Here is a 22,940-nt window from a genome sequence, read left to right on the forward strand (position 1 = left end):
AAAAAACACATTCAAAAACGTATTTGTGATGCAATCAAATAGCTTTTTACTGTTTGAACAACAGATTATTTGGTCAAATATATTTATTTATATTATTATTATAATTTTCAATATACCTTTTTATCTTTTTAATTATCTTTTTATCTCACATACATCATATCACAAAAAATGCTACAGTAAAAATATCTCAAATAATTTACAATCCAACATAGAAAATCAATTCAACCCCCAGTTACCTCAAGCAGAAATTAAACCAGAATAACCAGGGGGCAATTTGATTGTCCCTACAAGTTGAGCTTCAAAACCACAGGTAGCTCATACTAGGTTTGACTACAATGTCTCATGAGACCAAAATATTCCCAACCCCCCCCCCCCCCCAAACAAAAAAAAAAAAAAGTTCATTCGTCAAATGGAGGCGAAGAACAGCACCAAGTCCATCCCTAACGGTACTGCAATGTTAAAGGAAACACAGAGTTAAGACACCAGCATAACAGACATTTGAGATGCAAAATAATGGGATTGAAGCAAGAAGCACACACAGAACATCAGAGACAGAACAAAAACAAAAGGCCAGACTATCACATTCCCTTCACTTTCACTGTGTCTTTAGTTGCCCAACCTAATTAGGCCAACAGAAAGAGCCTGAAACACATTACGTTCTGGTAAGGCTTGAAAATTGAATTACAGCCGAAAAGTCAACATTTTATCAATTTAAATGCAACACAATGTTGATAATTGGTGCCTTCAAAATTTTGTAAAAGCATCATTGTTCTCATAAATTTAGGCTGAGAAACGTTTAAGATACTATTAAGTTCCTTAGCTATAGCGATTAGTCATACCAAGAACCCAACTTTAAGGAACCTAAAACGGCCAAAGGATACACCAATCCACAAAAATCCTGTGAGGTACATTTAACCTCAAAGCACCGAGACAATGCATAACCAGTAACCGGTATTCCACCTATGATTGGAGAAAGACAGAACAACAGACAGGAGGCACGACAATTGTACGAAACAACCATACACTATCGAAGGGGGAAAATTAAGAAAACCTCAGAGTCTCTACAAACCACAAACCAAGTTTAAGTTGGCAACTAAGAAAAGTATGCTAATAAACCAGAGGTATATCGAGAGCAATTAATTGCAGAAGGCAGGTGAAGACCTAATAAAAGAACATACACCTTAATCACCCAGACGCTACCCTCAGATCAGCAGAAGCTAAAAAACCACAAAGATCGTACAGAGCTAACGAAACTAATACAAGCTGCTTAAATGATAAAACTTGCTCAATCAAAAGATTAAAAAATAAAAGTAAACAAAAAATTAAAACAGACCTTGATGAAGCCAATTTCCTTAGCGTTACTGCGGAAGCATTGTCTGCAACACATGAGCCCGTACTTCCTGATTATCCCATGGGAGTTCCCGCAAACGCGGCTGACCAATTTGATCCAACCCCCAAAAAATAAGATAAAATAAAATCATCACCAGCTCTATTCAACAGAATATCAATAAAAGCTACTCTTTTTAAAACATAAATAAAAAGACAGAGAGATATAGAGGATGAACAAAAGCCAAATCTATCAATTGCTAGATTATTAAATTGATGAGGAGATGCGCAGAGATTCTAAGTACAGGGGTCAAACTAACCAAGCGCGTGAGCCAGGCCCATAGTTCTTGGGGTGAGCGTTCCAGATGTTGGAGTGTCCCATTCTTCTCCCTCTCCTTCTTCTTCTTCTTCTTCTTTGCCGCTAAAGCCTTTGGAGTGAAGAAACCCTAGCTAACTTCCGATGCCTGGCTGGTGGCTATTAATGAAGGGTAAACTGAGGTAAATACCGAAGTAAAAAGGACCCCACTAAAATGGATTGAACGTTAAGGGAGGGTAGGGTGGTGTAAGTGTGTAGTGGAGTCCAGATGTGGTTAATGTAGACCGCCAAAGTGCTCCAGTCCTATTGGCTATTCATTCTAATATGTTGCGTGTGAGTTGTGACAACTTGACAATTGTACGTACACAACCAGTGGGAATACAATTGTCAGTGTGAGATTGTGAAACTTTTGATATAGGCTTTAAATACCCAAATGTAGATTAGCCAGTTATATTGCCAAAATGTGTTTGGATCGAATATTATTTTGAAATAGATCTAGAATAATTGCTGTATTACTTTTGTTTTGTGATGTATGTTATATAAAAATTAATTAAAAAATATATTTGTAATGCTAGTAAAATAATATTTAAGAAAATTTTCATTAAAAAATTGTTTCATGGCAATACAAATTGCACTGTGAATCAAATGATAAAGAGTAAATTCATCTTGTTAACAATAAATCAAGGATTAGGGTTTTTGTTCATTTTTTTGTGCTCCTTTTTTTTAAAAAAGGTATTACCATATCTATTTTTGCATAAACACGTATGTAATATAAAAAAATTACTTAAAAGTGATTTGAGATTCTTTCTAAAACTAATTTTTGGAAAAAGAAAAAAATCGTTTAAAATGTTTTTTATAATTTATCAAATGAATTTTTTTACCCTTTACTTTTAAACTATTGATTTTGCATCTATTGTAAAATCAAGTTCACTAATTTTGATCCCAACCTAAGTTTATTGGTGCTTTATAGCTTGGATGCACTGCATGACCCGTATGTACAAAGAGGTCGAATCACATTTTTTTACAGGCAAAAATGAATGTGAACTTGATGATTTATTTAACCACGTATGTAATTTTACCTTTGTGTCTCAAATAAGTTATAAAGTGGTCAAAAATTTAGGTCGGAACTACATTAAGCTAATTGGATTTTGTAAGTGAGGTAAAGTCAACATCTTAAGAATAAAGAACAAAAAAAATTCATTTGACGAGACGTGATCAAAATTTTAAATGATTTTCCCTTTGAAAAAAAACACATATACACATTAATTTCATGGTTAATGACTATTATTATTATTGTTCGGATCATGATTCAACCTTCTTTTGATTTTGCATTAAGTATATGAAGATAGACCACCTCGCGTTTTTTTCCGTAATGTCTTTTGAAACCATTTATTCCATTATGTGCTTAAAGAAATAAATGACATATTTTAGATGATTGGAAAATCATTGCACATGCATATAGTATTATAGTGTAGCATAAGAGATACGGATTTACCACATAAACATATAGCGTAGCACAAGAGTTTCTTTAAAGTTGTAAAGTTGTTTGGATGCTTGTGTTTGGGTGGGAGGTTATTTTAAAAAATTATTTAAAATTATATTGTAACACTTTTTATGAGATGAAGTGTTTGAGATAAAAAAAAAATTTGAAAGATGTAGTTATGATGCAAGTGAAATAATATTTGTGAAAAAAATTATATCTGCTTTTTTCCTTTCAAGGGAAGTGTTTTTCTAATAATTTATGCTATTGGGTATTATTGTAGATCTTTTAGTTTAGCATTTTTTATTATTAATTGCAGTTGAGATAAAAAATTTTAAAAAATGGTTGAGGTTATTTAAGAAAAAATAAAAGCAAAAGGAAATTTATTTAAAGTGTCTCTTACATTTTGTCTTTTTATTTTTATTTTATTTTTATTTTTAAAATTTTAACTTTACGATTCTTACAAATGCAAGCAAGCAAATTTTGGTTCCAATCTACCTTTTCAACAATTTTTTGTAACCCATATGTCATCATTTTTTTTTTGTGTGCAAAAAAGTCAGATTCCACTTTTTTAGTAATAAAAATAAATATAAATTGGATCATATTCTACTTTTTATAGGGAAAAATGAATATAATTTGGGTCATTTGTCTCATAACGAATGAAATCTAACTTTTTACTCAAAAAAAGAAAAAAAAAATTACGTGTGAGACATACAATGGATTCAAGGTAAAAAGTTATTAAAAATATGTGTTTGAACGAAATTTTATCGACTTAATTTTATAAGAGATTTAAAGTTATTATTTTAAAATTGAATAATGAAAAAATTAATTTGACAAAATTCCACGTGCATCTGAATTAAGCAAACGGGTTAAAAGGTTCGTCAAAACCTCAAAATCCCCGACGAGGCCTAAATTCCCGCAAATCCAAATCCAAATCCAAGTACAGAATACAGGGTAGGACTTATAGAAGAAGAATAAAGAAGGAAAATTCAAAGGAAAGGACGTCTTCTCGTACACACCAATATAAATTCCGTTACTTAACTTGTTAACTTCAATTTTGAATACCTTGGAATCAAAGCTATCATCTAATATTCATCACCAATAAATTTCCTAAATTCCCGTAAGTATCGGATTTCCCCAGGTTTGTTATTTCCTATGTCTATCCAGTATTCTTCTCCGCAATTGAATCGACTTTTACATGTCCCTCAAAGTTTGGACCTTTAGGGTTTTGCTTTTTCATATTTTACTCATGTACAGGTCAGGTTTTGATGTTAATTTTTTTCATCTTATTCCTTTCCGTATTTGATTGCTGTTCATCGTTGGTTTAAATTTGACCGAAAAGAAAAATCCCAATTAACCTTTAGGTGGTTTGACGGTACTGTGATTTTTTTAGTTATTTGGTCAAAAGGGTGGCAGAAATTTTGGGGAGCTTTGTTCAAAGATGCTTGCTTACTGAGCGTGAAAGTTTGGGCAATCAAAAAATTTGTTTGCTTGCTTGAAAGATTATGCTTTTACGTGAAAGCACAAACTTTTAATGCTTATTGTTTTGCTTTCTGATTTTATTTGGATTTTTCAGCAATCAAAAAGCTGAGTTATGCTCGAAAGCCTATTTGTTTTTCCTTAAAGGCACTAACTGTTTGATATATATTGCGTTTAGTAGTCAATCGATGAGGGGTAACTTTTGCTTGTACTGTCTACAATACTTGCATTCTGAAAGGGTAGTTACAGCTTGAAATCTTGCTGCTTTGCAATTGATTGTAAGTTCGGAAAAGATAAACATTGAATAAATAAGAGATTTAGCACAATCGGCCATAAACAACCAATTTAATTGGGTTATCCTTTTCTGCCTCTGTTTTAAAGATTTAAGGATCGAAAAGTTATGGCAACTGCAACTATGGCGACTGCAGCTGGTGCTGCTGCTCTCTTGTATTATACATTGAATAGAAAAATGGTGTCCAGTACCACTAAGAGAGATGATGATGAAGATAGTGGTGGTGTGGACACACAAACTCATTCAGGGATTGATCGAGTTTCAAATAGGCTCATACAAGCTCCTGCAACATGGTTAGAGACAATTTCAACGTTATCTGAGACACTAAGGTTTACATATTCTGAGACTCTGGGAAAGTGGCCCATTGGTGATTTGGCTTTTGGAATCAGCTTTCTGTTAAAGAGGCAGGTAAGGTTTTTGTTCTTTATTGCAAGTTGGCATCAATGTGCTTGCCCGTTATTGATGATTGGTGTAATAAGCCTATAGTTCGAGAACTTGTTGATTTTAAGAAATAAAAAAAGAGTTGATGATTGATAGGGACTTTAGTTGTTATTACGAGCATGTGAATGTGTTTGCAGGGAAATTTACACGTTGGACGCGTATTTGGAGGGAATGATAGCCATCAACTCAAAGGACTTGAAATTACATTGGAGCTTAGACATCTCTTGAACTTGTTGACGCTTTGTTGGCATTTTTCCAAAAAACCATTTCCACTGTTTTTGGAGGAGACGGGCTTTTCCCAAGAAAATGTTCTTCTCCAAGAACCTAAGGCCGGAGTAAGTTATTTAAATGTTTCCATGGTGATGAGCTAATCATAAATCCCTTCTATTTGTCAAGTTGGGAGTCGATGCTGACCAAGATCCTTGCATGCCCTTGCTTTCTTTCCATAGTTTCTACATCTTGACAAGATTATCCTTTTGTTGTTCCTGTATCTAGCTGGGCTTGATACAGTTGGGTGATAGATGAAATAGAGTGTATTCTGATGTCTTAAATGTTCACTTTTTTTGCAAGTGAGAGACTAGCCGAAAGACATACAGAAATCTTGTTTTGTCCCTGAAGAAATGCTAAACTTTTTATTGTTTTGCAGATACTGAAACCGGCTTTTACAGTTCTGGTTGATCAAAATTCAAAAACATTCCTCTTATTGATTCGTGGAACACACAGTATCAAGGATACTCTGACAGCTGCTACTGGAGCAGTAGTACCTTTCCATCACTCTGTTGTGTGTGAGGGAGGAGTCATCAATTTGGTTTTGGGTTATGCACATTGTGGGATGGTTGCAGCAGCTCGCTGGATTGCTAAACTTGCAACTCCTTGTCTCCTTAAAGCCCTCAACAATTATCCTGAGTATAAACTTAAGGTATGTGACATGTTGGATGGCGTTTGATTCCATAAGCTGGTCCTCAATAGATGCTTTGCTTGGGTTTCATTATTCTTATGATAAAATCAAAATACTGGATGAATATTGGCTCATGGTAATATAGTTCAGTGATGACTTTGGTTTGGGAGGTATAAGATTGTATATAGAACACAACTAATCTCGTTGCAGGCTGGCAGGATAAACCTTACATACCCGGATTGTTGTGTGTCTTAAGAAGTGGTTGATTCTAGTTTGACTTCTATGTTACTGCTGCCTTTGTTTTGGCACTAACATACATACTGGTCAAGCCCCTCATGCTTGTGCTTTCTGATTCTTCTTAAGGCTTTTGTAGTTTAACAGATAAGATATGACTGGTGTTGCAACTTATTCGTGGCAGCTACTCGAGTTTTTAGATCTTTCTGTGTACACCATATAGCTAGGCATAATTTCTTATTCATAGTGTGTGTGGCTGGGCTTGTAATGATAAAATCAAGTTGTTTTGTTTGGTTACAGATTGTAGGACATTCTTTGGGTGGTGGTACTGCAGCTCTTTTAACTTATGTATTGCGTGAGCAGAAGGAACTATCAACAGCTACGTGTGTAGCATTTGCTCCAGGTTATTGTCTTGCTTTTCCACCAGGAACGTGAGGTTTTTGTTGATTTCTAATGATTCTTTGCTTCTAGCTACGTTTTGTTTTTCTTCATAATTGTGCTAACTTTATGATGAGGAAAAGAGAGTTGCTTTAGATCTCACGCAATGTTCAATGCAGCTGCTTGTATGACATGGGAATTGGCTGAATCTGGCTCTGAATTCATTACTTCTGTAATAAATGGAGCTGATCTGGTGCCAACATTCTCTGCTGCTTCAGTGGATGACCTTCGTGCTGAGGTCAATTCTTGAATCTGATTCCTTGTCTTGTCATACTAGCTGAATTTCTTTCTGCCCTTTTGCTTTCAACGATGAAGTATTTTGGTTTCTGTTAAAGTGGTTGACTTTGTGGTTGTATATGTAGTTTAATTATGATGCGTTTGTTGCCGGTATTCTACCTGCCTTCTCATTTCTGTTTAGATATTACTGTCAAATTCTCTTTGCACTAATTTTAGTTCTATTAGGGTACTCTGTATACATCTATTTCGATGGATTTCATCAATAAGTGATGATCCATTATTGGTAATTATGCATCTAGAGTTGCTTTGAGTTTACTTTAGTGTTTCCTGTATTCAAGAGTAGAATTTTGTGTAATTATTCATTGGGACATGCACAATAAGTTGGCTTCCGATAGTAAAGTTAAGAATGTATAACTGATTGTCTCTTTTTTCAATAAGCACCTCTATTCTGCATGAGTCCTCAATTGTGTGGCAATTTTTTTAGCTTGGATAACCTTGATCTTCCTCTAAACCATTGATTAAGACTGACTTCTTTTGGCAAATCGTTGTTGTAGTGATGGCTATAACGTTGATCTGGTAGAATGTTCTGGTACTTTTGAAAATTAAATAATAATCTCCCACGTCTATGATGGCCTGATAAGTGTCATCTGCATACGATCATTGCTCTTTAGATTGTTGTATTGCGTGTAAATTTAAACAAATGAGATTTTTTGATTTCAGACATCTGTACGGTTTCGTTTTTTTTGTACCCCTTGAGTTGGGCTTTTTCTTGTTTAGAATGTTTTTGTACTCTGGGCTTTTTTATAATTATATGTAGCATCTCTTGGAATGAAAAATATTTTACCTGTTTCAGGTGACAGCATCAGCCTGGTTGAATGATCTTAGGAATCAGATTGAACAAACTAGAATCCTTAGTACTGTTTATCGATCTGCTTCAGCCTTGGGTTCTCGGCTTCCATCCATGGCAAGTGCTAAAGCAAAAGTTGCTGGTGCTGGTGCAATACTGCGCCCAGTATCTACTGGTACACAGGTATATAAAATATCATAAATGCTGTATTCCAGCCTGGGCTCCTCCTTGCATCTTCAATGTCGCACTGAACGTTTGAACTCTTATTTGTGAAAATGTAATATTCATCCCTTTTTTCTTCTTGTTCTGTGTTCTTTATTTGCTATCCGGTTGAGTTCTTTTAGAACCCTTAATCAATAAGAAGTTTGACCGCTGTATGCTGCTTGCTACATCTTAGCTGGTTCTGCTGTATTACTGTTGGAATAATGTGGCAGTCTTCCATTTGAGATGTCTGAATTTCAACAAATTGGTGTAGAACATATACAGAGTATTATCTATGCCAGCATCTTGACATTGTCTGATTGAAGAGATCATTTTTGGTCAATTTCCTGCTTGCGTTTTTGTTGATGTTCTATTAAATGGTTGCTGGCTGTGTTGTTGACTTTAGGTTGTTATGAAGAGAGCCCAAAGCATGGCTCAGGCAGCATTATCAAGACCTGGCATGCGATTATCCTCATGGTCATGCATGGGTCCTCGACGTCGTTCAGCAAATAAACAAGGGAGCACTAATGATGGGGCAGAGTCTTTGGAATCTTCTGCAATTCATGGAGAAACATCTGAACCATTCCTTGCTACCTCTGAGGTGACCTCAAGTAGCATTGACAGCTCTGAAATCCCTGTATCTTCATCAGGAGGGGTGGTGTGGAGTTCAGGAAGTTGCTCAAGTGAGATCAGATGCGGTGTTGATGCTGACCTTGATGAGGGCGAGGATGTCTTGGACCATGATAGACATCAAGATCGTATGACGGAAGTTGAGTTGTGGCAACAAATTGAGAAAGAGCTTTATGATCAGATTGAATGTGAGGAATCTGATGTGGTGAAGGAGATTAGGGAAGAAGAAGCAGCAGCTATTGCAGAGGTAAGTGATAGTGACTCTGAAAGCTCACTGCCTAATACAAAGGAAGTGCACAGGTTTTTCCCCCCAGGAAGAATAATGCACATTGTGACACTTCTTACTGATGAGGTGGACTGTGGAATTGACAGCATTACTTCTAGTAGCTTGGACCATTGTCAACCAGCTGAGCCAAAAGTTGGAATTTTTCTGACTCCTAGGTCATTGTATAGTAAACTAAGGCTGTCCCAGACCATGATTGCTGATCACTTCATGCCAGTTTATAGAAGACAAATGGAAAAGCTCATAAGAGAACTTGACGAAGAGAGCTCCGATAGCCATCGTTTTGATCAGGAAATTTAAGAAGATATTTTGTGTAGTGCACCCGATTCTAGATTTTAGGAAAATGATGCTGGAGGAGGCTTATTTCTTTATTTGCCTCCAAAATGCTGCTTTCCAATTTTCTCCATTGTCAGAAGTTGGAAGTCCTTTTGGCCCTGTGTTATTGCAGGACAAAGAAGTAATATCTCAAGAATATATAGTCTTGACTCGACTGACCCTTCCGGTGGGATTTTTGGTTCAAGGGAAAGAGAGGTTGTCGCACTGCTTTTAGAGGGTTCTGGTCATTGTATAGTTACATTGAATTTATTCTTTGTTTCTGAGTCAGGGGGCAGTGAATTTGATTATGGTAGGGTAGATTTTTGAACATCTTGGTTGCTCTTTGATGCGGGCAATATATGAATGAAGGGGGGATTTGTAGTCTGGAGATGCCCCTCCAATGCATCATCTTTTGTTGTTTTGGTTGTTCATGGTCATCTCACTTGTAACCCTCAAAATCGGAGAAAATTTTTATGCCGAACCCGACTCTGTTCAGATCTTAAATGCGATGGCAGGGAAGCGGTCGTAGCGTTCCCCATTGTAGAGGAATTAAGTAGGTTTTGAGTGACTCATGAATGGAAAATTAAGGATCCCATCTGCTATGGGCCTTTGTCAGCTGTTCAAAGAGAATGTCCAGTTGGGGATCCGGTCTGCTGTATCCCCCAGTCTGTCAAATAGTAATGCTTCATTTTTGACGTCTAGAATTTCGCATAATGGTCGTGTTTCATGGAAAAAATACCAGTATAACATACCATGTCTAAGATACCACCGTTATTACTTGATAAGTTAGTGATACGTGGTATTCTCCTTGTTCCCTTACCCCCCATTTTTTTGTACTGAAACAATATATATTATATGGAAGCGAGGGTCAACGCTTCTCCTGCCAACTGTCTCGAACTTAATGAGTTTTTAAGTCCCCAAAAAAAAAAAAATCGTTTTTTAACCCAGCAATTAAATACAAAATCCAGTGTGTGTGTTTTTTTTATTATTTTAAATTTTGAGGAGCAAAAAGGTTGTTGGCATCGAATGATATGGGCCCCAAATTCTGCTAAAAATGTATTTCTGAAATTTCTTCCCCAACCTTCTACCAAGTCGAACTCACGTAACGAAGGGAAGCTTCCATTCATCGGGTTGGATTGTAGCTGCATACACAACACAATGATTAAAGTCTTGGTCTTCTGATTTTCGCGGAAATACTGTGGTAGGCGCGTCTCTTTTATCTTTGGGCAAAAAAATGGGCTCTGAACTTTTCAAATATCATCCAAATTCCTACATTTCTATCTTCCTGCTCTAGCATCGCTTGCCTGTCCAAGAAAATCTCTTTGAGCCTGGCTTTTCTCCTCTAAAGTTAAAAGCTTCCAGTCTGAAGACTAATACAGATAAAGTACGAGTTCATTGAAACTCGTACAGAAACTATTTTCAATTTTGGTTTATTGGTTAATCTCGTATTTGATGTGAAGATTCCAATTCATTTTCTCTTTTTTTTTTTGATGCGAAGATTCTGAATCTTTGTTCTAATATTCCTTCATGTAAAGCTTTCTTTCCTGGCATATCTCATAATGGGATCGTCACAATCACTTCAATCAGCCGTTGAAGTAGTCTCAAACTGGCATCCGCAGCCAAGAGAAAGATTAATATTCGATTGTGGTCGTGCTGAAGTCAGTCAATACCTGCAGGCGGTAGTCAAGATTCAGCAATCAGCAAGCGATAATGATGAGCTCAAAGACATCATTTCCATGGCTGTAACTCGGCTCAAGCATGAGTTTAGGACCGTATTGACTAGGCAAACAGATTCAGCTATGGGTTCGAATTCCACGACTGAGTTGAGCTCTTTAACTGACAGCACTGGCTATCAGTTTCGATATGAGGATTTTGTAGTGCACGAAACACCAAGTGCAGAGGTGATCCGTTATCTGCGAAGCATAGCGGAGACAATGGATTCTTGCGGGCATCTTGATGTCTGCATTGAGGTGTACAAGTCAGTGAGGAGGCCTTTCGTGAACGCTGTATTCAAGAGGCTTCGGCTTGATGAATTGAAGGCTGGGGACGTTAAGAGGTTTTTGTGGGAAGAGTTGAGGATGAAAATTGAGCGCTGGATAGAGGCTGCTAGGGTGTGTACCAAGATTCTCTTCACCAGGGAAAAGCAATTTGCCGCTCAAATATTTTCCGGGCTTGGAAGAACTGCCACTCACGAGGAATGTTTCCTATACACAGCCAAAGATGCTGCAGTTTGTTTATTCAGTTTTGCCGAATCTGTGAGCTTGAGTCACCAATCTCCAGAGAGGCTGGAGGCAGTCCTGATGCTTTACGAGGTAATGTTCTCTCTTGCGCAGGATGTTGGTGCCCTTTTCCCGTCAGAATCAGCAAAAGCTATACCAAATGGCACGGCTGCGACCCTGTCTAGACTTGAGGACGAGGTCAGAAGGATGCTCTCGGCTTTTGAGAATGCTGTGCTCCATGACCTTACGACCATCTCAGATGATGGAGGCAGAGTCCATCCGCTGACAAAACACGTGATGGGGTATGTTAATCTGATGGTAGTTCATAGGAAGAATCTAGTGAGGTTGATTGTGTCAAGGCCCTCGATGACTATTAGGGGTCAAAATGTTCCAGGCTCGGAGCTTCAGGACCCCACGAGTCTAAGTCCTTTAGCTTTGCATTTGGTTTTGATCATAGCAGTTTTACAATCAAATTTGGAGAATAAATCCGAGTACTTCAAGGATCCTTCTTTGAGGTATCTGTTCATGATGAACAATGTGAGGTATATTGTACAAAAAATTGAGGGTTCGGGGGAACTGCAAGAGTTGATTAGTGCTGATTATCTGAAGAAGTTAGACGGGTATGTCAAAGGGGCAATGACTAGCTATCAGGAAATAACCTGTGGAAGGTTATTGAATTGCTTGAGAGACGAGGGACTCTATGTTTGTCGGTGTTTTACTTCTCAAGTGTCAATTCGTGCTTTGAGGAAAAGGATCAAGACCGTAAACATTGTTTTTGAAGAGATTCGGTCGCTACAATCATCACGGGAAGTACAAGATCTCGGGCTTCGGGAGGAGCTCCGCCGTTCCATGTTGGAGAAATTGATGCCAGCTTATGAGGGCTTTCTCATGAGGTTTAGCAGCCATTTAGAGAGTGGAAAACAGAGAAAAATGTGCCTCCAGTACGTCCACAGGATACATGTTAAGTATTCCCTCAAGGACCTTGAGGAGTTGATCATGACGAAATTGTTTGCGCGTCATCAGCTACCTCCATCATCAGACTGCCCAGTTGAGAACTCTCATCTAGGAGGTGGTTAAATGCAACACCTGGCAAGATTTAGCAGCAGAGAATGTAACTTTTCTCCAGTTCTTGGAAATTGCCTGCACTATTAGATGAAATGCCAGGTTAAGCTGTATGTTGGAAATAGTGGTATACAGTGAAGCCCTTCTTTTACGTGTGAGAATAATTCTTTTGCTACACAGTTTAGTCTGCGCAGGCATGTAATATTCTTTGCACATTCATGTTGAATTTAACGTCTAGAAAATATCTGCACAAATTCTTTTGTAGATTTTATCATTCCAGTAATAAATGACAGATGAAGATGTTTATGAATGTCTGGAGTGATATATATGGTACTTACTGCGATCAGTTCCGATTAGGTTCTAATCTACTCTTTTCGGGAATAATAGCAATTAAGCAGAGGATTACATTTCTTTTCTTGAAGGACTCTTAGAAGTTGGAAGCGTACAGATTTGATTGGTCTTGATGATTTTACATGAATAATGTAACGCTGTTGCGATCCAAAAGAAAATTGAAAGGTTTTTTTTTGTCTTTAGCAGCAAAATGCTGCTTTGTTGTAGAATCCAAGGTTTATTGGATCTTACAAATGTGTCGACTACTGAGTTTATGAATCCAGATGACTTTCCAGATTCTTTTCTTCCTCAAGTGTTCCCTTTCCCCTCCCTTTCTGTCATTTTGAATTTTGTCATGTATCTCACAGGCTTGTCCAGTCTCCCCCTTTCCCAGTTTTCCGTGCTTCTTTAATATTTAATGTTTTCTCAGGTATCACAAAATTATTTCATCCCATTTACAACTTCTGGGAATATTCTGAAAAGCTATTGGGAGGTCCGAAGGATGAGTTTACTTGGTCGAAAATTTCAGCTTCGAACACAAATTAAATGTGATGTAGCTCCAGACTTGGAATTTGACAGAAGATCAATCAGCAAGGTTTTTGATGCAGGGGTACCGAACAAAATTGAAAGGAAGTGCACATGGAGAAAGGCACTGTGAATCAAAATGGAGATAAACTCAAGTGTGATTTTTGCAGTCTATTGCAGGCGGAGTCTGGAAGAAAAATCTCAGGTAACACCGAAGATCATTTTAGAGAGCAAGGACACTCTTGAGGAGATGATCATTACAAAGCCATTAATGGTATTAGGTGAATCAACAGTTCCAGATTTGGAACGAATCCCGGAATTGGAAAGACGACGTCTTTTAGCAATCACTCTGGTCTGGATCATTGTAACCTTAGGATTGAAGTTAGAGGGTAAATCCCGGAACTACCAAGCTGCATCCTTGGCACACTTGTTCATTATGAACAATGTTCACTACATTGTCCGATGTATTCAGCAATCCGGAGAATTAACTGAGATGATTGGAGACAAATATCTGCTGCAAGTTAAAAGGAAAATATTCAGCAGGCAACAACCAGCTAATTGAGATGAACGTGGCAAAGGGTCTTGGATTGCTTGAGAGATGGAGGACCACATGTCAGTCACCTGTTCTAATCAGGGGTGTCGAACAAAATTCTGAAAGGAAGGTTCAAGACCTTCAGTGCTTTGGTTGAAGATATTCAAAGACTCCAGGTAATGTGGGAAGTGCCAGATCCCGAGCTTCGTGAGAAACTTTTACGGTCCATTTTGGACAAACTGATTCCTTCCTACGGGGCGTTTCTTGATCAGTTCAGAAGCCACAGAGAGAGAGAGAGGACAACTACCAAAACGATACATCAAGTACTCAGAAGAGGAACTTGAGAGCATGGTCAGGGGTTTGTTTCTGTATCACTGACGACTGGAATGGAACTGTTGCAGGTGCATTCGCAGAAATGTGGTTCTTATCTCTAGTAAAATAATTCATTAAAAATCAGAACCTGCTCTTAGCATATACTACTGATTCTTTTACTACTATTAGCGGCGACTTGTTTTCTCGTCTGTCATGCGGAAGTTGGACCAGCCCTCATCTGAGGCGCTGAGAAATTTCCTTACAGGTGCTTTTTGGACTTTTAATCCACACAGAAAGTATCTTCATCTGTCGAGTGAGTATGCCGTAGATGTGTTAAAAAAAGGCGATTTCTGATTTTTGACTCCTCAAATGTTAACATGTTAGTTCGAAGATCTTCAACCCTCTCGGTTCTTGGGCTTCCCAGTCTCCAGACCATTTCTGAGCAGCTAACACTACTACAATGCTCACAACTCAAATCATTACGCCATTTTTAAAAGTCACAAAATAATTGTAGAACTACCATAGAAAAACTTAAAACTTCTACTCCCATCTTGAGCCACGTAGCTACGTTTAGGGAGAAAGTCTACTGTGGAAAAAGTTTAGGGATACGCGGAGTGTGATTACTTCTAATCTAAAGTAAGACCTGTACGTTAATTAGTTAGTACCTTATCCGGGCAATGTGCTGAAGTTTAAGTCAAGCCCTTGTTCATCTTCTAGAATCTGGGCATCACACTGCCATTCACATTTTTCCAAAAAAAAAAAAAAAAGAACACGTAGCGTTAATTATTATTGGGTAATGTTATTTGCACTCCAACAATCCCATTTTTACTTTAACTAGGTGGTACCATATTACTCCTCCTCTAATTTCTTCTTTTTGCCTATGAGTTAACTTTACTAGATTTTTTTTTTCTTACATTCTAAAACCAATTAATTATTCCATTATACATTATAATGACTACTTTAAAGTTGTCACTAATATGTATTATGTATTTTTCTACAAAACCTCACGAAATTATATGACGCAAATGATCAATCTAACAATATAATATGAATAGATTCCAAACTTCAAACCCAAATAAATAAATAAATCCCAAGTTTCAAAGATGATCAAAAACTAAATATAACCGTAATGTCTAGTAAACTGGACACTAATACTTCAAAAAAGTCAACTAAAAATAGTTCATATAACCACTATAGAGAGAGCGAAACTTTCTAGTACATATTTCAACAAAAGCATAACAACATCTAGTGTCAAGATGATGCAATGGAACCTCAATTGCGCTCATCAAAACTGCAAAATTGAAATTGAAATAAGAATTATAAAAAAAAAAAAAAAAGCCATGTAGATTTAGAAGAAGAGAAGCAAAATTTTTTGTTACCTTTTGGATGAGTACGATAATTGTACCCAACTTCCTTGCATGTGAACACAAGATAAAGTAAGAGAAGAAATTAGAATAGAGATAGTTGTGCCCAATTTTCATTATCAACACGAAAATAGAGTAGTGTGAGTGCAGATAAAGTAAAGGGAGTGCAAATAAAATTACCTATTGTTATTTTCCATATTTCTTTTTCCAGTTTTGTACGCTGACGAGACGCGGAACAACGTGCGATGATCAAAGTGACCGGACAACTGCTCTTTCCGTTCAGTTCCGTTCTCCCCCTCTCCGCTCCCATCTCCAATTAGGGTTCTGCTCCTCATTAACTTCCTCTCCTTTGACCTTTCCGCTAACCGAAATCACTATGCTGATTGTGGAGTGGTCGCCATAAAAAATTACGTTCTTGGTTGAATTTCCACTTGGGTTTAGTCTGACCATCATAATTACCAACTGTCTATGAATTCTATTACTGTGATGGCAGCTTCAAATTCAAACTCTCGTGATTTGTCGAGCCCAACGGAACCCGTTTACCAGAAAATTCATCTCGGCCTTGGTTATGATGGGACCAAGTCGCCCGACGCTAGCTCCCCTGATCAAACTCCTGCTGAAGCAAATGAAGCTATGGAAATTGCAGTGGATCGGCTCAAGAACGATTTCCAAGACATATTGCATCTGCAGGTCAAAGGGGTTGCTGCTGCCCTCACTGATCCCAGCTCCACCACTGACTCGACTTGTTCATTTAGCCTTTGCCTGTCGGCTCTGGAGGAGAGTAGTTATTCAGGGTACCATGGTCCAAGTCCGAAAGAAATTGCCCATCTCAGATCAATTGCCCAGAAGATGAATGCAAAAGGGCATCTTGATAAGTTGGTCCGTGTGTATGTCACTGAAAGGAAGTCTTTCATGTATGCACATTTCCGAAAGCTTTGGGGTGAGAAGTCTGGAATCTGTGATGTCCGGAGGCTGGAGTGGGGAGTTCTAGAGGCGAAAATAATGCGCTGGATTCGAGCAGTGCATTGTTGCCTCCGGGGGATTCTCCCATTTGAGAAGCAGCTTTCAAATCATGTTTTTAGAGGTATTGGTAATGATGCTATTGGTGAGTCTTGCTTTTTTGCGATTGTTACGGATTATGTAGCCGAATTACTTGATTTTGCTGATGCTCTTAGCTCCTGTCGTCCATCACCTGAGAAGTTACAAGAGATTTTAGCCCTTTATAGAAGTTTTTCTTGTTTTAGGTCAGATATTAACTCTGTGTTTGAGTCAGAAGCTGGCCAGACCATTCGTGTTCGTACTGATTGTATTCTGTCCAGGCTTGGTGGTGAAGTGGTGAGCCCTGCTCTTTCAGATTTTGAGGAAACACTGCTTCGCGAGCTGTGTAATTATCCCATTCCTGGAGGGGCAATTCACCGCTCGACCGAGTATGTGATGGGATACGTGACGAGTCTGGTTTCAGAAAGTAAGGAAACTCTGACGGAGTTAATAACTTCCAAGCCTTCAACGACCATAGGAAATCTAATGATCTCAGATTTGGATGTCAAGGAATTGGAAGGGCGCGCTCCTTTGGCAGCACATTTTTTGTGGATTATTATCGTGTTACATCTCAATTTGGAGCGTAGGTCCAAGTGTTACCAAGATTCCTTGTTGGCAAATTTGTTCATGATGAACAATGTTCACTACATCGTCCAGCAAATTAGAAGGTCTGCAGCATTGACAGAGATGATTGGGGACAATTATATCAACAAGCTTACTGAAAATGTGCAGGGTTCAATGACTAATTATGTGAGTGGAACTTGGGATGTGCTTGTGTACTGTTTGAGACATGAGGGACTGAATGGCAGCTGGGGTTTCACTGTCGGTTCTGGTGTGTCAAGGAAAGCTCTAAAATTAAGATTCAAGAACTTCAATACACTCTTTAAAGAAACACATCGGACGCAAATGATGTGGGAAGTACCGGACCTTGAGCTCCGAACGAAGCTTCACCAGTCTATTCTAGATAAGCTGATTCCTCCGTATAGGAATTTTCTCGGGAAATTCAGGAGCCTAATAGACAGGGGAAAGCAACCAGGAAAGTATATCATGTACTCTGCTGAGCAATTGGAGGCTAAGGTTTTGGGTTTATTTTCCTATTCCAGCTACCTCTAAAACGATGTATGACGTTAGTTATCATGTACAAAAAATAGTTTGCTCCCAAGTGCATCTACTGCAGTTCGCCACAGCTATTATATAGCATGTTCGACTGTTCTCAATGGTAGATTGGCAAGGAGGCAGGCAGTGCATTGCATGTTGGATGGGATCAGAACATAGAACGACAAGGACAAGGACCGTTTTATTTTTCTTCAGCATTTACAAGTTCATTCCATTCAATTGAAGAAGCTAACTGTATGTCCATTCTGTCGTCTGTGTCTGTATAGTTTGCATACTCTTTGCCTGCTCGGTTTTCTGTTGTAGTTGTGTTGAATCTATGTAGATGTTCGTCTGTCTCCCATTTAGACCGAATGCAGCTTAATACCTAACAACTGTGTGCTTTTAACCTGCTATCAGCTAATATGCTTTTAACAAGGACTGGAACCACTATGGATCAATCACAAAGTTGTTCAGTCAAACACGGAATAGACTTCCTCCTGTTACTTTGCAGAACCAAAACTTTGTAAAAGTTTCCTGGTCATTGAAAAGTAATTTGTTATGCCCATAATTTGAATGATTTCACTTTTAACTAGCAGTAGTAATCACTAACCTTCAAGAGAATCCAAGTCCATAAGCACCTCCCTGAGTTTTTTCTTTTCTGGAACAAAAAGTTGTGTTTTATTTGGTTTTCTGTCTTTTGCACGATGAGACATCGCCACATTCGCATCGAAGCTTCTCTTTAGTGGAGAAATCTCCATGTGGTGTAAAGCCACGCAAAACTGCAGAGTCAGAAAAGGGAACGGTGGAGAAACCAGCAGGTAATGCGGTAAACGATGACGCGAAGCTGACTTTGAATAGAAAATTGGTGGGCATGGAGTGGAACGGAATATTGAATAGTAATAAAGAGGCAGCAGAATTTTGGTTCCCCCCAACCCCACGACAAAATGTAGGGTACAAATTTGTGGAACAGTCAAGTGCAAGGAAAAACATATGGAAAACAACATATGAAGTCACATTCTAGGACTTGAAAACTTGTATACAAGCACTAATTATAATGCAACAGTCATTCGTGAAACACTTCTAGCTATAGCAATAGATTGATAGATATAATTTGGAATTGATATTTAAAGTCTTGCAACGATGCAATTGAAGATGCAGTTAATAACAAAAGATGCAACAAACAGTCCATCTTCGCATTCCAACAACACTAATGAATAGCCCATATCTAATCTAACTATATATAAAAGCGGGAGTTGGACAATGAACAGTCCATTTTTTGTCAAGCGGTTATAGCGTAATTTTCAGCAACTTTGAGGGCAATAGGCAACAAAATAGCGAGCAGCCGATGACTTCAGCGCTCCTCTCCCTCAATTGTCATTTTTTTCTTTCCCTCAATTGTCATTGGAGCCGGTCAATTTGGATCTACTATATGTGCATATCCCCACTACTGGCCCCACAAACTTTTCTATTGGTTTCTTGAATCTGATTGTAGGGAGCTTTATCCTCAAAATTTTTTCCCCAAAAAATAAAAAAGCAACCCTGATATCTATCTATAATATCTATCTAAATATCTTATATATATATATATATATATATATATATATATATATCTTATCTATCTCTATCTCTAAATATATATATATATATATCTAAATATATTGGCAAATGAATAGTGCCTTTTTGGTCAAGCGGTTATGCTGTTATTTTTGTGACTTTGAGGGGCGTTTTGGTCTTTTGGATCTTTTATATACATCTTTTACTACTGCTACATGTTGCACCAATGAAAATGGCAGTAAGATATCCGGCAAATTACTCAAGTCCTGAGCTCAACATTTGTTGTAAGTATATCCAACTAGATTTTTACTGCAACAGTATCCAAAATTCTTTGTGCAAATAAGCGACGAGTCAGATACACAAATTGCCACTATTATAAACCCCATCTATATAAATTCTATCAACAACTAAATCACTAAATATTATTCACTTATTTTTGTCTACCATACAGCATCACCAATCAAAAACTTTTTGATGTACTTTAGTAGAGAAGATACAGAGCAAATGGTAAGATCAATATTTTCAACAAAATATATTGCAAATCAAAATCCACTTTAATTTTTTCTTACTTTTGCTACTAATTTTCAGGTCATACCAGCCAAATCTTTGCTGCATATAGGACGCCATATGCGAAGAAAAGCAATACTAAAAAATGGAAACAAATTTTGGTTTATTAGATTACATGAAAGTCCCGCAAATTCTAGCTGGAAAGAATTTCTATGCGATCACCAAATACAAGAAAACTTCATGATCCAATTTTTTCACATAGGTGTAATGGCCTTTCGAGTGCAGATATTTGCTCCAAATCGTTGCTCAACTTTCTATGAATGGAACATTTTACCAGCCCAAGACTATGGCCAAATCGAATACGCTATGGTACAAAATTATTACTCTCTAATTAAACACAATTTATCAACCTAAATTGTTATCCAAGAAAACTGCAGGAACATTCTGCCCAACAGAAGGACTGCTAACAAAGTTTCAATTCTACGTGACAATACAGCCATCTGATATAGACTACTTGGTAATTTTCATATTATACAAATATTTAGCATATCAGTATATCAATATTCTTACAAAAATTTCACATCTTTTTATGACAGGAATTACATCCAGATGATACCTTCCATATTCTACCAAATAAAGATAGCATAATTGTGCTCTATTGTCAGCAAAAGACTTAGGATATAAAAGTTGAGGACAATTATTTAACAAATGGATGAAAAAAGTTGACAAAATTTCATTTAATTAAAGTAGACTATACTGTCGTATTTTCTCACTTAGGAATTAGGATTGAACAAATATACACTTCAGATATTTGACGATGAACTTGTTCAAGCGTATCCAATATAATCTAAATAAAATACAATTAAAATGTTCACAAGCTCAACGTAGTTATTTAACATTGCTACTCTAATAAACATAGTCCAATGAAATCCAATGAATAACATTGTTCACAAACTCAACGCAATTATTTAACATTGCTACTATAATGAAATCAATTTCGGATGCACTTTTGTTCCACTATCATATAACTATCAACCCAACTATGCATGTAATATCTTATGGATTGACTTCCATCCATGTAACTGCACTTCCTTCACTTTGTAACCATCTTTTTGTTCTACTTTCATGTAACTATCAGTCCAACTATGCATGTAACTATCTTGTGGACTGACTTCCATCCATGTAACAGCACTTCCTTCGCTTTGTAATTTCAACTATACTTTTTTCCCACTTTTATAATCACTTAACCCACACCACATAATTTATTCTAATCATAAAATTCTCTACACTGCAACAAATACACAATAACTAAAAATTGTGCAACTTAACACGGGAAATATTAGTCCTCCTGCGCATCGCGCAGGCCGTCCCACTAGTCTATATAATAAAAGCGGGAGTTGGAGGATGAATAGTGCTTTTTGGTCAAGCGGTTATAGCGTAATTTTGGGCAACTTTGAGGGCAAATTTGTTGGCTCTTGTATTTGTTGGCTTTTGTTGGCTTTTTCCTTTTTTTTTTTTGCACAAATTTAAACATTTAATCAATATAATCACAACAATTATTTTTCGGAGGGTGTTGGCTTATGAATAGTGAATTTTTTGTCAAGCGCTTAAAAGATAATTTTGGGCAACTTTGAGGGCAACTTTGTTGGCTTTTGTATTTGTTGGTTTTTTCCTTTTTTTTTTGCACAAATTAAAACATTTAATCAATATAATCACAATATTTATTTTTCTTTCATATTTTTGTAAATGCTGCTTACTAATATTAGATCATTAATCTACATTAAGAGCCATGTATTATTACATTGTTTTTGAAATTTACTGTACTTTACTCCGGCATGAGCCCTCCGATCTATCCTTTACTCCTACTCTATAAATACCTCTCATGCACACCTCAAGTAAGCATACACTGTTCATTAACTCATATTCTCATTATTCTCGTTCTCATACTAACTTGATCGTCGGAGTGATCCCAGGGGAGAAGCCCCGCCATTCACTTCAGACAAAAGGGTGACTTCAGACATAAGAACTCACCTCACCTCATCTCAGAGAGGACTGATTCAGGTCGGCATAGCTACCAACCAAAAATCACCTCTTCAGGAACAAATACACAATTGGCCTCCACATATCATATAGGGGGAGCAAAATTTAACATGAGACATTATTGAGTCGAGAAATCCTTGGTCTAAATGAAACTAGTTTGTAAATGTTATTGACAAGAATATATTTTGTCTTTACAAATGTTTGGCGACTGGCACATACTATGGTAATGTCAAAAATATAATGAACATATCCATGAATAAACAATATAAGCTAAAATATTGAAAAAAAAAAAAAAAAGAAAGAAAGAAAGTGCGACTATGTATAATAATGAATGTAGGAAGTTTATATTAGAATAATAACCAACAACTAATGCATGTTATGATTAACTAAATTGAATAGGGATTACTTTACAGGATTGTTAATGGGTTCTGTGAGTTAGGTTTTAGTAAGTCAAAACCCAGCTAACAAAGAAAATTGAGTTCTGGATTTTTGAGTTATGGACTTGTTTTATGAATCTTGTACTTGCCTCACATTAAAAAAAAATTCTCAAACGCAAATAAAAACAAAGTTACGCGAGGCTACACTTTTTCTGTCAAGAGATAAAAATTCACACATCTAATTAAATTAAAAATACTCAGAAGATCAACGGTTAAATGATTCAATTAAGAGTAATATAAGGGGACTCACACAAAATTTACATTCAGCCAATTGGTATGTGAGGCAACACGACTCCACATAAATCAGTCACCTACTTTGGTGTACTTTCGTTCGTTCGACTTAGCAGTGGGTCGCATCACAACAATATTTATTTTAAACTTTTGTTCCGGTTGCTAACCGGACATGTGATGTGATCCTTGCCCAGGGCCAGCCTGGACTTCAGTCACTGGCTATGCGTTACACATTCTGCTTGACTACAGCAGCTTGATCCTCCACCATAGAGTACCC

At 37.2% G+C, this 22,940-nt stretch overlaps 3 protein-coding genes across 7 annotated transcripts; 2 read left to right on the forward strand and 1 right to left on the reverse strand.

Annotated features, from left to right (window-relative positions):
* Nucleotides 1–172: 172 nt before the first annotated feature.
* LOC113741879 (small ribosomal subunit protein uS14z/uS14y/uS14x-like) lies at nt 173–1,850 on the reverse strand. The gene is made up of 3 exons (XM_027269530.2): nt 1,647–1,850; nt 1,334–1,433; nt 173–449 (listed from the first exon to the last, which is right to left on the reverse strand). The coding sequence occupies exons 1-3, from the start codon at nt 1,706–1,708 to the stop codon at nt 441–443; spliced, it is 171 nt and encodes a 56-aa protein (XP_027125331.1). The 5' UTR covers nt 1,709–1,850; the 3' UTR covers nt 173–440.
* Nucleotides 1,851–3,983: 2,133 nt separating this feature from the next.
* Nucleotides 3,984–9,966, forward strand: LOC113742875 (uncharacterized). 4 transcript variants are annotated; one of them, XM_072045208.1, is made up of 8 exons: nt 3,984–4,879; nt 4,983–5,301; nt 5,472–5,669; nt 5,981–6,253; nt 6,767–6,869; nt 7,024–7,142; nt 7,995–8,171; nt 8,596–9,966. In XM_072045208.1, the coding sequence occupies exons 2-8, from the start codon at nt 5,002–5,004 to the stop codon at nt 9,400–9,402; spliced, it is 1,977 nt and encodes a 658-aa protein (XP_071901309.1). In that variant the 5' UTR covers nt 3,984–4,879; nt 4,983–5,001; the 3' UTR covers nt 9,403–9,966. The 4 variants fall into 4 exon arrangements, with proteins under 4 accessions (XP_071901309.1, XP_027126687.1, XP_027126689.1 ...); XM_027270886.2 differs by having other exon boundaries at nt 3,985–4,379; XM_027270888.2 differs by having other exon boundaries at nt 3,985–4,263.
* A 391-nt stretch (nt 9,967–10,357) lies between these two features.
* On the forward strand, nt 10,358–14,717 carry LOC113741512 (exocyst complex component EXO70A1-like). 2 transcript variants are annotated; one of them, XM_027269043.2, is made up of 2 exons: nt 10,358–10,618; nt 10,953–13,008. In XM_027269043.2, the coding sequence occupies exon 2, from the start codon at nt 10,977–10,979 to the stop codon at nt 12,711–12,713; it is 1,737 nt and encodes a 578-aa protein (XP_027124844.1). In that variant the 5' UTR covers nt 10,358–10,618; nt 10,953–10,976; the 3' UTR covers nt 12,714–13,008. The 2 variants fall into 2 exon arrangements, 1 of the variants encoding a protein (XP_027124844.1); XR_003460642.2 differs by adding an exon at nt 13,459–14,717 and having other exon boundaries at nt 10,359–12,852.
* The last annotated feature ends 8,223 nt before the right edge of the window (nt 14,718–22,940 follow it).

Source organism: Coffea arabica, chromosome 4c, assembly GCF_036785885.1.
Source record: "Coffea arabica cultivar ET-39 chromosome 4c, Coffea Arabica ET-39 HiFi, whole genome shotgun sequence".
Taxonomy (NCBI): domain Eukaryota; kingdom Viridiplantae; phylum Streptophyta; class Magnoliopsida; order Gentianales; family Rubiaceae; genus Coffea; species Coffea arabica.